The sequence below is a fragment of the Cricetulus griseus genome, unplaced genomic scaffold (assembly GCF_003668045.3).
Source record: "Cricetulus griseus strain 17A/GY unplaced genomic scaffold, alternate assembly CriGri-PICRH-1.0 unplaced_scaffold_1, whole genome shotgun sequence".
NCBI classification, from domain to species: domain Eukaryota; kingdom Metazoa; phylum Chordata; class Mammalia; order Rodentia; family Cricetidae; genus Cricetulus; species Cricetulus griseus.
This window is the reverse complement of record NW_023276808.1, coordinates 3,716,757-3,731,138: the sequence shown is the minus strand read 5'-3', so window position 1 is coordinate 3,731,138 and position 14,382 is coordinate 3,716,757. Positions and strand designations below refer to the sequence as shown.

Below are 14,382 nucleotides of genomic sequence, written 5' to 3'. Positions count from 1 at the left end.
CCCAACCCTCCAGTTTCCAAGTCAACAGCCTAGCTCCTTTCTACCTTGCTTCTTTCTCTCGTCTCTGCTTCTGTTATCGCATGTCCTATTCTGACACTGTTTTCTTCTCTTTCCTTTGAAGACCCCAAGGATGCATGGGACACATCTGGATGCACTCTCCATCTTAAGATCTGAGTCTTAGTCACTCTTGCAGGTCTCTTTTTGCCAGTAAGGAGCCGAAGATTAGAGTACTGATGAGCTGGAGATTCCCAGAACCACCACGTCGTAATTTAGCATGAAAAACATAACAAAAGGAGCCAGCAAGCTTTCTATGTGTAAAACTATGCCAGCTGGGGCTGGAAGGATGGCTCAGCGCTTAAGAGCATACATACTGGTCTTTCAAGAACTGGAGTTCAGGTCCCAGAATTCAGATCAGATGGCTCACAACTGTCATTGTCTAGCTCCAGGGGTATCTGATGTCTCTGGCCCCTTCTGGCATCTATAATTACACCCCAAACCCTCTGCCCCCCACAGATAAATAAATCTTTAAAAGTATGTCATATGCTATGCTGATATGATATGTTTCATATCACACACTCTAATGCCAGCATTTGGGAGGCAGAGGGAGGCAGATCTTGGCCAGCCTGATCTACATAGAGAGTTCCAGGTCAGCCATGGTGCTGGGAAGCCGCTGGCTGCAAATGGCCCTTCTCACGTGCTTCCCTGCTGCCTATCATCTCTGATTGCACTTTCACTCTGTGATAAAACTTCCTCCCAATTCCTTACTTTGTCTCTGAATTCTTTCTTTGGCAGAAACCTAAATTACAAAGCATAGATCTTAATCTCAAACGCTCTGTTTGCTCCCTCTCCAGCTTTCAAAACAAGCCACAGCTTCACTGTAGAGAGTTGCATAACCTGTGAAGAACTTCCTGTTAGCCTACAGTATTATTCAAAAGCCAAGAAAATAGGGCTGGGGGGCTGGTTCAGTTAGGAAAGTGCTTGTTGCACAGCTTGAGGACAGGAGCTCAATTCCCAGGCACCCATATAAGAAGTTAGGTACTACAGTGCTTGACTGCAGTCCCAGCCTTGAGGAGACAATAACGGATGATCTCTGGGACTCAGTAACCTAGTGGTCAGGTGAAATCAATAATCAATGAGTTCCAGGTTGTGTGAGTAGCCCTGCCTTTGATCAAATAGTCAAGAAGTGATCGAGAAAAATATGTAGTGTCAACCTCTACCTACACACACACATTCATGAATATACACACCAACACATGCACACATAGATAAATGCAATGAAGACAGATAACTGGATGTGTTAGTCATGTTCATCAGCAAGTGTACCAAGTCAATGGCACTAAAGAGACCACATTCACCAGCAACACAATCACACAGCATCCTCTCTTTCTGGACCAGAATAAAGTACAGGGTGCTTCTATTCCCAAACACAAATAGGAGGGACCAAAATCAAGAATCTTCCAAGAACTTTGGATTTTCCCTTCATACAGAGCAAGCCAGGAATAAAAATGCCAAGACCCGCTGGGTGTTAGTGGCAAACGCCTTTAATCCCAGCACTTGGGAGGCAGAGGCAGGTGGATCTCTGTGAGTTTGAGACCAGCCTGGTCTACAAGAGCTAGTTACAGGACAGCCTCCAAAGCCACAGAGAAACCCTGTCTTGAAAAAAAAAATGCCTAGACCCTTTCAGAGTTAAATAGCATGGTTGGCCCATCTTAAAGCAAGTCATGTTTATTTTAGAAGGTGATGGCCTATGAAACTATGATTTTAAAAGCTCAAACACAGCCCGGTAATATCATTATGAATTTTGCATTATTGACAAAGTAAGTGGAATTAGAAAGAGTACCCACAGCATTGTGGGGGAAGAAAAAATCAAAGTATTATAGTGTAGTTACATTATCTGGTGTTAAATGGACACCAAACGTAATAAGCACCCCTGTTTTAACTATTATATTTAATTTAGGATACATAGAACACTGCCAACCATTTACAAAGTGGTTAGGCTTTAAATGTAAACTGTTCCCCACAGATTCACATATCTAATGACTTGTCCTCAGCAAGTGGCACTGTTTTCAGAAGCTGTGGAATCGTTAGGAGGTGGGGACCTAACTGGAGGAAGTCAGTCTCTGGGGATGGGGTCTTAAGATTTGCAGCCCTGCTCTTTGTCAAGATTATACAAATGCAGCCAAGTTCCCATCACTACAGCCCAAGCTGCTTCTGCCACCACCACACTTTCCCTCAAAGCATGAGCAAACACAACGCAATCCTTCCCACTGTAAGTGCTTCCTGTCAGGTTCTTTTTTGTGATGATAGGAAAGTAGCGAATGTAGACTATTGGCACAGAGAAGCCCTGCAGTTTCGATTAAACGCTGACCATGTTGTTCACAGACTTATGGAACTGGCTTATGGGAGGAATACAAAGCATTTAGAGGTGTTGTCTAAAGAAGTTATAGAATGCTGTGAGTGGCACTGAACAGTCAAACAGTGGGTCTGTGAAAAAGCAGACTGCCTATAGAAATATGAATAGTAAGCAGGCCACTCACAAGGCTCCGGAGTGAGCTTGAGGAAGTCACTGTTACCTTCCAGCCACATCTCACTATGTGCTGGGAATTCTAGTGAGACTGAATCAACAGCAACACACTAATTTGTTAGCAGAGTAAATTTCCAGACAGCATAGCATGCCATTGGGACATGCTGTCAAATGGGATAGTGGGAGACACGAATCCCACATCCCCTTGCAGCTCAGCCACGAGGTGGGCTGTTAGTTTGTTTCTGCCCCATGCTCCTGTAATAACATGCTGCCGTCTGTCCCTCACGGAGTCGGCTCTGTCCTGTCAAGTTACAAACCACAACCTCCACACTGCGAGCTAAGAAAAGACTGTTTCTCTTTACACACTGGACGTCTTAATCATTTATTCCAACAAAGGATAACCAGAGTATGGAAGAGTAGAAAGTATTTCCTGTGTTGTTGAGAGGAAGAGAAACAATGTGAGGAAGTGCCAGGCTTGGTGCCTACAGCAGAGACCCGGGCATTTGTACCCCGCCAGTATCCTTCCTTTAGTCCTGAAGACAGGATCTTAATCAGAGCTAATCATTTACAGAGAAGCTCTAAATGCTTTGTTCAGTTAATTTCTCAATGACCCAGTTAGGTTAGCTTTACGGTCTCCATTTTGCAGACAAGGGAACATGTGCTAGAAACATAGGGAAACTGCTTACCAGGCCAGGGCTGGAGCTTCAGTTCTTGTCAAACTCCGGATATGGTAGGGCCAGGGATCTCCACTTCTAATCATCCTGGCTTTGAGTCTCAAAAAAAAACAGCCCACATCATCTTTTTCATTTCCTTGTTTTCTTGTTCTCTAGACAAATAGTTGCTTTGATTTTTCTAATTCCTTTAACAAAACATTCCGAAAAGACTTCTTCATTGACCTCCTATGGCAGATGAGAATGTTTTTACATTAAAAATTTAATAGAATTCCATATACCTGATCTTAAGTACAAAAGGCCTTTTTATACACCCCACTGCATACCCCAGGGTCTCCATCTAGTAGGTCTCAATGGATGGGATGATATTTGTGTTTTATTTAGTACATCTTCAAGGCAATCACATTGTAATACCCAACTCGATAACTGCCCAACAAAGGAACTCAAGAACAGCAAAGGCAGCTTTCCACCAAGACAGGAGAAAACATGACCTGAGCTCTTTATTTTCAATCTCCAGTTATAAATTATTCTTAATGGTAACTTTATTTATTCCCATTTGTCATTTTCAAGTGTGTGTGTGTGTGTGTGTGTGTGTGTATTATGTGTGCATGCACATGCATTTTGTGTGTGTGTGTGTGTGTGTGTGTGTGTGTGTGTGTGTGTGTGCACATGTATGAAGAGGCCCAAGGTTGATGTCAGGAATCAGTTTTGATGGTTCTTTTACCTTATTCTTTGAGGCAGAGTCTCTCAATCAAATCTAGAGCTCATGGATATAGCTAGTCCCTACGGTCAAAATGCTCAGGGGAATCCTGTCTACCTTCTCAGGCTAGAATTGCAGGCAGTTTGCCATGCCCACCCATACTTACATGGGCTGTAGAGTGTAAATTCTGATAATCACACTTATCTTTTACCTTCTGGGCTCTTTCCCAGTCCAGTTTTAGTAATTGAAAACAACAACAAAAAAAACTATCTTACTGATCCTGGACACAGTCACACTGAACAATCTCGGCCAATGGAAGACACAGACTACAGAGGGGTTAAGAAAGGTGGCTCCTGAATTTGTGACACATTTCTAGTGTATGCATAACTTTAGCTGAATGATCCCAGCTCAAATGTGTGATGCTGTGATCTCCACTCACTCAATGAGCACAGAGAGGTCCACAGAAGCCAAGTGGTCTAGCAAATAGCAAGGATGGACAGGAATCTGTAACAGTGAAGGTCTCTAGGCCCAAGCTTCCTCAGCTTGCCATTGATGTTTCTTGTAGGCAACAGTAACAAGCAGAAATCTGGGTCACTATATATGGGGATACATTTTGTAGTTTCACTGGGTGGGGAGGAAAACATTCTTTTCTTTTAAAGTGGATTTAAATTGGTGCACCAAGTCCAGGAGAGAATGTGAGGTGAAATAGTGGTATTTGTGTGGCTAGAAAACATAATGACCTCAAATTGTTTCTTTTTCAAAAAAAAATTTTTAATTCCCTTGGTGGGAAAGGGGGATCATCTCATCCCAGTAAAACTGCACAAAGGTAACTTTCTCCTTTGCATTCAGTTTTTGGTCTGCCCTGGCTACATTCCCCTATGGGTACCCTTCAGATTGGGAAACTATGCTTCCACTTGAGTAAGGGCATCTGTCAGTTACTACACTGTGGAAGCCCCTTGAATAAAAAGCTCACACACTTGTGGGCTGCTGAGAGGCTCAGTGGGTAACTGGTTTGCTGCCAAGCTGGAGGACCTGTTTGATGTTTGAAACTCACATCAGGGAGAGGGACCAGCTCCATCAGCTACCCTGTAACCTATACAGTTGCACCATGGTACATGCCCTCCCTCATGGCTTTCCCTTAGTCTTCTCCAGCCTTGTGTTTCCTTTCTCCTGACTTTAGATCAATCTGCTTTTGGCAAGCCAGGTTCCCTCTCCCCACTTTACCAACTGAGCTTTGTATTTGACGAGATCACTGAAAAAAAAGACTACATCTTACTGATCCCAAATTTTAACAAACAAAGAACGAAATGACACATTTTTAATCAACGGAAGCAATAGTGACAGGTTTATTTAAAATTATCCAGTAGAGAAACCCACTAGTGTTGGAATAAAGGTACACAATGTATAAGAGCAGAAGAGAATAGAAAAAATTAACAAAAGAAAACAAAACCAAACTGCAAAAAAACAAAACAAAACAAAATAAAAATGTTTGAATTCGATTCCAATAGGCATCTTCTTTAAAACTGTGAATAATGAACACAGTTACTAGATTTGGCAAACAATTCATTTGGAAATTAAAGCCTATGTCTGTATTGTAAACTCCATAAAAACTGCTTATTGAATTCAAGCCTTTCATATGCTGGGCACTGAAACACAAAGCCAGTTGATTTGCAAATAAAAGGAATTATTCACTTGTTCTCACAGTTACAGGAATTAACCAGCTGATTTCCTGCAGTGTAGAGCAGATGAGATAAAAGAAAAGAAAGGAAAAAAAGTTAGATAAAAGTCTAAAAAAACTGAAACACAGCAAATTCAGACACCAGCTTGCTCATTTAAGACAACAAACTGAACGTTATAGCATAGTCTATATTTGCGGTTGTCATTTCCTTTCCCCCACCCCACCGACAAATACCTTCTAGATCCACTAGCCATTTAGACTATTCCTAACCTCCAAATATTCTGTATACACATATTTAGCAAGGAGCAAAAGCCTGACGTCATTCAGACAGCACTACAGTCAGCATACAGTTTTAGAAAGATACTGTGTATGTCATAAAGATTCAACTTTAAAAACAAACAAACGAAACAAATAGTTTTAAAACACTATGAAAACCCATCAAAAGATGATTCAGGGTGGGTTCAGAACCTGATGAAGTGCAAACTTCAAAGACTATTAAGGTAAAACTCTGCCAAACACTCCCAACAAAAGGACTGCACAGGATTGTTCTTCTTCTAATAGATAATTTGTCCCTGGCCTGGCCATCTCCTTTAAAACTATACACAAAAATCCTGCTAAAAGTCAACATTTTAGTTGATCACACAACAGAATGTCACAATGTAAATTAAACAGATTATTGATATCAACATCATGTTACCAATGTTTGTTAATTTCTCAATCCAACACTTGGTCACAGAGGTCAAGTATTATCAAAGCTTCCTTGTCAGGTTTTCACCCGTCTGACATATCCATCCTTCAAGTACATGCAAGGTTCAACAGTTTGCAAGAGACAGAAGCCAGAGGCCCTTTAAGACACTGAGGAAATAGGATTGTGGGGCGAACCCATCTGGGTAAGAACTTTATCCAGCCACTGGAGAGGGCCATGCAGATGTATCTCAATCCAGCAGGGGGTGCTAGTAACATCCTGCCTGTGGTACTTGGCTCCCCAACCCTAGGAAAAAGAAAGCACACTGGTGTCATTTAACTCTCTATCTCCTTGAGTCACTCTACCAAGTAAAAAAATCATATGATCAGTTCACATAATTATGTTTGGACTCATGGCTATATCTCACAAGAAAATACTGCAAAATATGGGTAATTTTTGGGGATGGATGTTGGCCACCAAAAGTCTACCCAAGGAACCCAGGATCACCTATTTAGTCTGGTTAGTGGCCCATGCCTTTAACCCAGCATTTGGGAAGCAGGAGCAGGCAGATCTCTGTGAGTTCCAGGCCAGTCAGGGTACAGAATAAGACCTTTTTTCAAATAAATAAATAAATATTATTAGTCTTGGGTAATTACAAATTTAAAATACATTCAGTAGTTGTTTGAATAAAGATATTTTAGCCAGGAGGTGGTGGTGCACGGCTTTGATCCCAGCACTCAGGAAGCAGAGGCAGGGGGATCTCTGTGAGTTTGAGACCATTGTGGTCTTCAAGAGCTAGTTCCAGGACAGCCTCCAAAGCCACAGAGAAACCCTGTCTCACAAAAAAAATTAAATATTTATTTCCCACTACATTAATGTTATGTTAACACTTTACTTACTTATACTTTTAAGACATACTCTTAATGGGTAGCCCTGGCTGGCCTAAACTCCCTATGTAGATGAAACTGGCCTCAAACTCAGAGCTTACCTGTCTGATTTCTGGGCACTGGAATAAAAGGCATGTATTATCAAACTGGCTTTATTTTTTAGTATTTTATTTAAAAATTGTGCAAATATGTACGTGTTTGAGTATGGATTTACCTATGAATGTGTGGTATCTGTGGATTTCAGAAGATGTTGGATCCTGGAGGTAGAGTTACAGGCTATCGTGATCCACTTCAGCTGGATGCTGGGACTGAACCCAGGACCACTGTAAGAGTCCTACACCTTTAACTGAACAATCCCTTGCCCCTTTATCTGTGTGTCCATGCCTGGAGAGTACAGGGGTCTACACTGGCTGTCTTCTTCAGTCACACTGCACTGTATTTTCTGAGATGAGTTCTCTTGCTGCACCTGGGCTTTTGTCAATCAGGCTAGACTGGCAGCCAGCAAGCCTAAGGGATCCTATCTGTCTCCCATGCTGGGACTACACACAGCACTGCACCCAGCTTTTTGTTGTTATTGCATGAATGTGTGTTTATGTATCCCTGCTTCTGAGCTCTAGTTTTTAATTAAAAGACATGAAAACATATGAATACATAAATAACAGATGTATTTGTTATGTAAATCAGGACTCAATCATTTCCTCCGACTATCTCTGTATGCACAGAGATCTTTAACAATCTCCTGTGTATATAGGTATGTGAAACAGCGATACAGACCCATATTTATTGGTAACAAATCATAGACAGATGGGTTTTAAACAGTTATTTGATATATGTGCATATATGTATATAAATGTATATATGATAATATATATCACTTACTCATTTATTGAAGGTGAAAGCAAATTAGCATGCTAAGGAAACAGATATGCTCATTTATTTTTCCATAACTAATAAATCTTGGCTGATTATTCAACACTGGTCAACATACAGATTGTCTTCAGAGGTGACCAACAGTTCAGTTTTCTAACCACCAATGCTGGAAACTCTCTTTACCTAACTATATAATACAAGATGGCAGAACACTGCTTACAGCCGTTTCAGAGACCAGTGGGAATCTGAGACCTCCATATTCAATTCTGAGATCTCATATTGGTCTGTGACAGAATTTAAGGAAAAAGATGGGTTCTAGAGAATTCTTTCCATTAGGCTTAAAACAACAACAAACTTTTCTACAATGTTTCTCAAACAGCTACCTTTTTAAGGTCTAAATGAGTAAAAGTAACATTAGGACAGGACATACAGACAACACTCTGACAACTCATTTTACCTCCTCTGTTGATCTCGGAGGGCAGTGCAGGTGCCATCATATTCGTGTCCATTGGTTGCCGTCCTGGGCCATGGCGTCTTCAGGAGGCTGGTAAGCAGTTGGGGATATGTCAGCTACAAAGGTTGAAAGAAAAAAATTACTTGCTTCAGACACATACTCTCCTCTGCACTGAGAGCTTTTGTTTAGGCCTGCTCAGGTGTACACAGATGCATGTGTGTGCACATGTATGCAGGGGTCAGAGGATAGCTTTAGGTAAACATTTTCCTTTTACATATGATGGGGAACAGAACATGTGGGGGTCAGAGCATAACTTGGGGGTTAGGTCTCTCCAACATTTAGGTCTCGAGATAGCAACAGGTGTCTCTGCCCACTGAGTCGTCTGGTCATCCCTCACTTTTTTGGTGGTGGGGAGGGGGAACAAGGTCTTCCAAGGCCTAGAACTCTACAGCAATCCAGGCTGCTCGGTCAGTGAACCCCTGGGCTCTCGAAGTCCTTGCCTCCTTGTGCTGAGATCACTAATCACTCAAACCAAATCAAGCTCCTACTGAAAGATTGGACTATACACTGGCACACGAAGATGGAGGGGTCAAGGTCAACCTTGGCTACATCAGGCCTCGCCTTACTCACTCTCCCATCACCACCCCTAAAAGACTAGATGCTGATGACACTGGGCTTTAGGTATAGTTTCTGAAAACAATCACATCCCTAAACTTTGTTTCCAGTGACATTTATGTGAGAAGAATAAAAGGTAAGTCAGTCCCTGGTGTCCCATGCCTATCTAGGATCAGGTCACTTTAAATCCACCTAGAAGAGTCTATGAATATGCTCTTGTGCAGCAGATCCCAAGAACCCATGGGTTTGGTTTTACTGGTGTAAGTCCTCCTGACAGGATTTTGTAGGTGAAAGCTCTCCCAGGCCTGAGAGCAAACATATGGGCAGGGATTTGCTCTCTGCTTGCTACAATCTATTAATTGATACTTGTTTCCCATGAATTTAAACAATCTCCTTACTATCTTCACCCCAACCATTTAAGCAGTGACTAACTTTAAAAATACCCAATAACAGAACACTAGGCAATACATCAGCTTATCTCAGCTGTCTTCCATTTCAGAATTTGGATAGAACCTTCTGAGCAGTTTCCAGCAAATAATATGATTACTGAAACCAGACCACACACACACACACACACACACACACACACACACACACAAAACACACACACACGACACACACACACACACACAACCACACACACTAAGCAAGCCTGGCATTATCTTACTGGAAACACAGGCATCCTTCGACAAGAACAAAGCTCTCAATTAGGCTCGTGACCACCCAGCAGATACGACAACACTTAAGTAACAAATTTGCAGTACGCGATCCACGAATGCTTGGATAAATACTTAGGAACAATTGTAGAACCCAAATAACAAATTCAGCTTCTCCAGGGCTCCCTGGCGGCTCCTCCCTTCCCAGTCCCAGGCAGAATCTTAACCCAGCTGCTGAAGAGCAGTGAGACAGCAGGCCTTGGAACCTGCATGGTGATGTCCCTCCTCTCACTGTAGACTCTTGCTGCAGCAGTGAAGTTAACTCTGCTTGCTTCAAGCCAGGAGCAAACGCAGAGTCTCTTCTCAATGGAACCCAATGAACTTACACCATAGCAACGCTGGCAGCATCAGGGCTCACAGGGGTCATTGCTGGTGGTGCTCTACCAGCCCCAACAGATCACAGCCCTTCCTCTTTCCTCCAAACCCCCTGTGCTAATCTCTGACAGTCAAGGAGAAGAAGGAAGTCTAATGATAGCCTTTGATTCTTTTACTGGGACTCTGCTGGGGTTGCCCCTGTTCAAAAGCCCTATAAAACAGACCTTTTCAACACTATCCCATCTAGAAGACCCAATGGGCTTGCCAGAGAATCAGTGGCTAGGAAACCATCAAATATTATTAGTTTGGTTATTAAAATAATCTGTCTCTCATCTTCATCCCAAACAGAGAAACATAAATCAAAATAAACAGGCTAAAAACTAAGTGCTTAAAAAGAAGAAAGAGGAAGCAATAAAGCATGGATCACCTTTTAATTCCTGAAGGTACATCATGGATGCTGAAGTAAAATTTAATGTAAAGCACCTTGAGTGACTCTATAAACATCCCATCCCATCATTTTCCCCCACAAAAATATCCATGCATTTCATGATGATGTTTTATTTATCGCGACCCTCTTGATGTTGACTGGCAAGAGCTGTGGCACTAATATTTGAGATGCTTGTTTACTATCCTGTAATCTGAAAAGTATAATCCTTTAATTAGTCACTATTACACCATCTGTTACGTCTAAAACAGGAAAATAACTGGTTTTTGTCTTTGCTAAGTTAAACAAGCAGGAAAATACCTGATTTTTGTCTTTGCTAAGTTAAACAAGCAGATGTTCAAACAAGCAGATGTTCCCCATATTTCTGTTGCATTTCCTTGATGTTAAAAGTACATATTTCTTGGGATTACATCACTGGCTAAATGAATCTAATTAAATGGGGAGGGCGGATACCCCAGTAATTAGCTCTTCTGCGGCTGCATTGATAACAAGGGTTCTTCGATGTTGGAAAAGCTCGCCAAAGCCGCTTCTCAGAGCAGCAGTGTGTGTGATATGACATATTCCCCTTTCATTTTATGGAGAGCCGAGACTGGAACAATTGTGCCACTCAAAGAAGGATGCAGCAGTTTCAAATCTTAACAGGACTCAAACAAGCCATCCTCTTCTCCAGCTGTATGTACAACTCCCCTCCCTACATTGATATTCTCCAAGGACTGGTTCACCAGGATGTGCTCAGGGTTCCACCCACAGCGCCCCCCATCCCCCGCAGGCCACCCCCACCCACCTCCCCAAGGCAGGCAGCGTCCCCGAATGCCCCCTCCTACCTGGCATCTGGAAAGGGCTGCCTGGGTCTGAGCTGGTGCGGGTGTGAGGGTAGTTGCTGCTGCTGCTGCTGCTGCTTGGGGAGTTGGGGTAGCTACTGTTGGACGAGTGGGGAAACGGGTGGGTGCTGGGCTGCTGGAAGGACTCTGGAAACGTGGCGTTCAGTGGCATGTGAGGCTCATTCTGTCCCAAGTTACGGAACTGTGCCAGAAGGCTGTGCTGAGGGTTGTACTCACTGTACCTGGGAACCAGCACGGGAGGAAGCACTGGGGACAGAAAGAAAACAGAGAGACAAATGAGAAAGTTTTAGTTTATATCCTCTCTTTCTTAAAAGAGGCAGTGGACACAAAAGCCTTTGCAAATTATTCCCTAGTCTTTACTTTTACATGACTTATATATTCCACAAAAATACAAAAGGCCTTTGGAGACCAACCTATTATTGGATGGTTGAGCTGGAAGTTTGCAGTCTACCCCTGGGGTCTGAAGTTCCTGTGAGAGAAAAGTCACCTGGCCATCCTGGGAACAGGAACAGGGAGGGAGGCCACCCAAATCTGACACCATCCATATTTGGGGACTCTCAGAAATAATCAGCTAAGTGAACCAACCCATCAACAAAACCATCCTGAATGACAGACACTGTGGCAACTCAATGCTTCGATACAGAACCACTTGTCAACTGATCCGCCTGTCCAGATGTAGAACCAAGCTCTAGGGCAAACTATATAAATTCAGAATGTAGCAGTTGATATCCACGGGAGACTGGTTCCAGAGCTCCCTTGGAAGCCCTCATCTGCAGACGCTCAGTCCCTGGTATAACATGGCATAGTATCTATGTAGGACCTCTATGTTTCTGCCTCACCCACACTTTAAATCAGATCTGAACCACGTGTGATGCCTAACACGATATAAATGCTGTGAGATAGTCACTCTGCTGATTAGAGAATAAGAGGGGCTTCTGTCCTTTGGTAGCTGCTTCCACTGAGTCTAGGCATCCACAGGAGTCAGTCATACAGGCTGCATTGCTCCAGGTGCTGGATCAAGAGGAGTAAGCAAGCGGCACATAGCACCTAGCCCAATCACCTCTCAAGGCCCCGGACTCCTTGCAGAACAGTGGCTGGATTAACCCTGAGACTATGGGAGGGGCAGATCTGTGGTGGTCACTAAGCTGAGGTCAGGCCAATGCAAGCCAACCTATACGAGGACCTCCAGCACTGGTGACCCTGGGCAGCATCAGGTAGGTACAAACACCTCTGATCCCTATGTGGTGGCCATCGTACCTAGTCAGAGACTTGATGTGAAGAAAAGTAAGCAGGCCCTCCCACCAAGAGTTCCTGGGCTCTGAGCCCCAGAAAGAATGAAGTCCATTGTCTTTTTCAACCACCAAAACCGAAAGAGAAAGTATGAATGGAAGTCGGCCTGCTCAGTAGAGACAGAGTTCTTTTTCTAACTATTTTCATCTGCAGATGCCTCTATGTAAATCTGCAGAATCCATAGATTCGAGAGGCCGACTCCAGACTTTACCATAGTCCAACCACACATGTAAAGACTGAGATATCTTAAAGTAACAGCATCAGTTCCTCACACAGCAGAACATAGCCCACAGGGAACACACCACACCACAAGCACACTTCAGTACAGATGACAAAGAGCACTGTCATGAAACATGAAGTAGAACTGGTCACAGCTGCCCCACAGTGCCCTTCCTTTAGTGCACACGACAGGACCCTGTGCTTCTGTTGTCTGCTGATGTACTGCACAGCTAAATTGCTGGAAAGACACACAGAACCAATGTGAACCATAGAAAGCAACTTTAGACACAAACCTTAATTTTCAGAACCTGATTCTAAACAAGTCACTTAGAAGGAAGGAGGCCTTTAACACGTATGAAATACTCCAGGACTGCTAAAATTTGGGTGGAATGTACCCCCAAATGTTCAGGTGCTGAAGGCTTATCCCCACAGCCTAGTGGGAAGTCTCCTAATCACTGGATGGAACAATAGGGCTCCAATTTCCTTCCGGTTGTGACATGAGCTCTGCTCTGCCACCATTCTACCCCAGGATGCTATAGTTCTACAGGACAGAGAGCCCTGGAATCAACAGTACCAAGGGCTGATACTTTCAAAATCACAAAGTAAAGTAAACCTTCCTCTTTATAAAGTGATTGCTACAGACACTCGCTACAGTGAGCGAAAGCTGAGTAGATAAAGTTCCTGTGCTCTTTTGCACACGCATGTATGAATACACACAAAACTTCCCCAAGATATTTTGGAATTACACTCCACAAGAGAAAGGAGTTATTGTTCTGGTCTCAACAGGCTTCACGGTGCACACACAGTCCACACCACTCACCAGGGCTCTCCACGCGCTTATAGTGATAGGGGTTGATGCACACCTCCTTCTGCTTGGAACCAAAAGGAAACTCACAGCAATCCAGAGGCTTCAGTTCATGGTGGCTCTGGAGGTCTGGCCAGCGCCACACTCGGCAATAAATGACATGAGGCAATCCCTTCCGGTGGGACACTTGCAGCCTGCCATCCAGGGAGCAGGGAATGGTGACACAGTTACTTGGCTGTCCCGGGCAGCTCAGGGCCTTCTCCAACTCTTCCATGGCCCCTTTCTTTTTCTTCAATTTTTTCACCAACACGTCCACAGCTTTCTCTGCCCATTTTTCTTCTTCGTCACCCTGTTTCCAACCTAGAAGTCTCTTCACAGCTGGACTTGTGAAGGAAAACAAGCTGGTCACATTCATAGTGACTGGTCTAATTCTTCAGGCTCCTTACAGGGTGAAGTGGTGCTGTCTGGAAAGGGGAGAGGCCAGAAGAGAGTTCAGCTTATTTACATCGGTTCTCTTTAGTTTCTCCGTAGTTCTGAAAAGTAGAGAACGGCTCTTCCTCCTATTCCAAGAAGGGACCCAAAGTTAGCACCTGCAAAAGAAAGGATAGGAAACTGTCTTTAAAATCACCTTTAGACACACCGTGATTAACTGATAAGTGCTAGATA

At 43.3% G+C, this 14,382-nt stretch overlaps 1 protein-coding gene across 1 annotated transcript in view; it reads right to left on the bottom strand.

The window, feature by feature from the left end:
* LOC113838058 (mothers against decapentaplegic homolog 1-like) overlaps positions 1-14,131 on the bottom strand; it is a 450,092-nt gene extending 435,961 nt beyond the window's left edge. The window contains exons 1-2 of the mRNA XM_035453574.1: positions 13,732-14,131; positions 11,385-11,648 (exon numbers count right to left, since the gene is read on the bottom strand). Of these exons, the coding sequence (XP_035309465.1) occupies positions 11,385-11,648; positions 13,732-14,131 (664 nt within the window). The remainder of the gene's footprint in view (positions 1-11,384; positions 11,649-13,731) is intronic.
* Between the last annotated feature and the right edge of the window lie 251 nt (positions 14,132-14,382).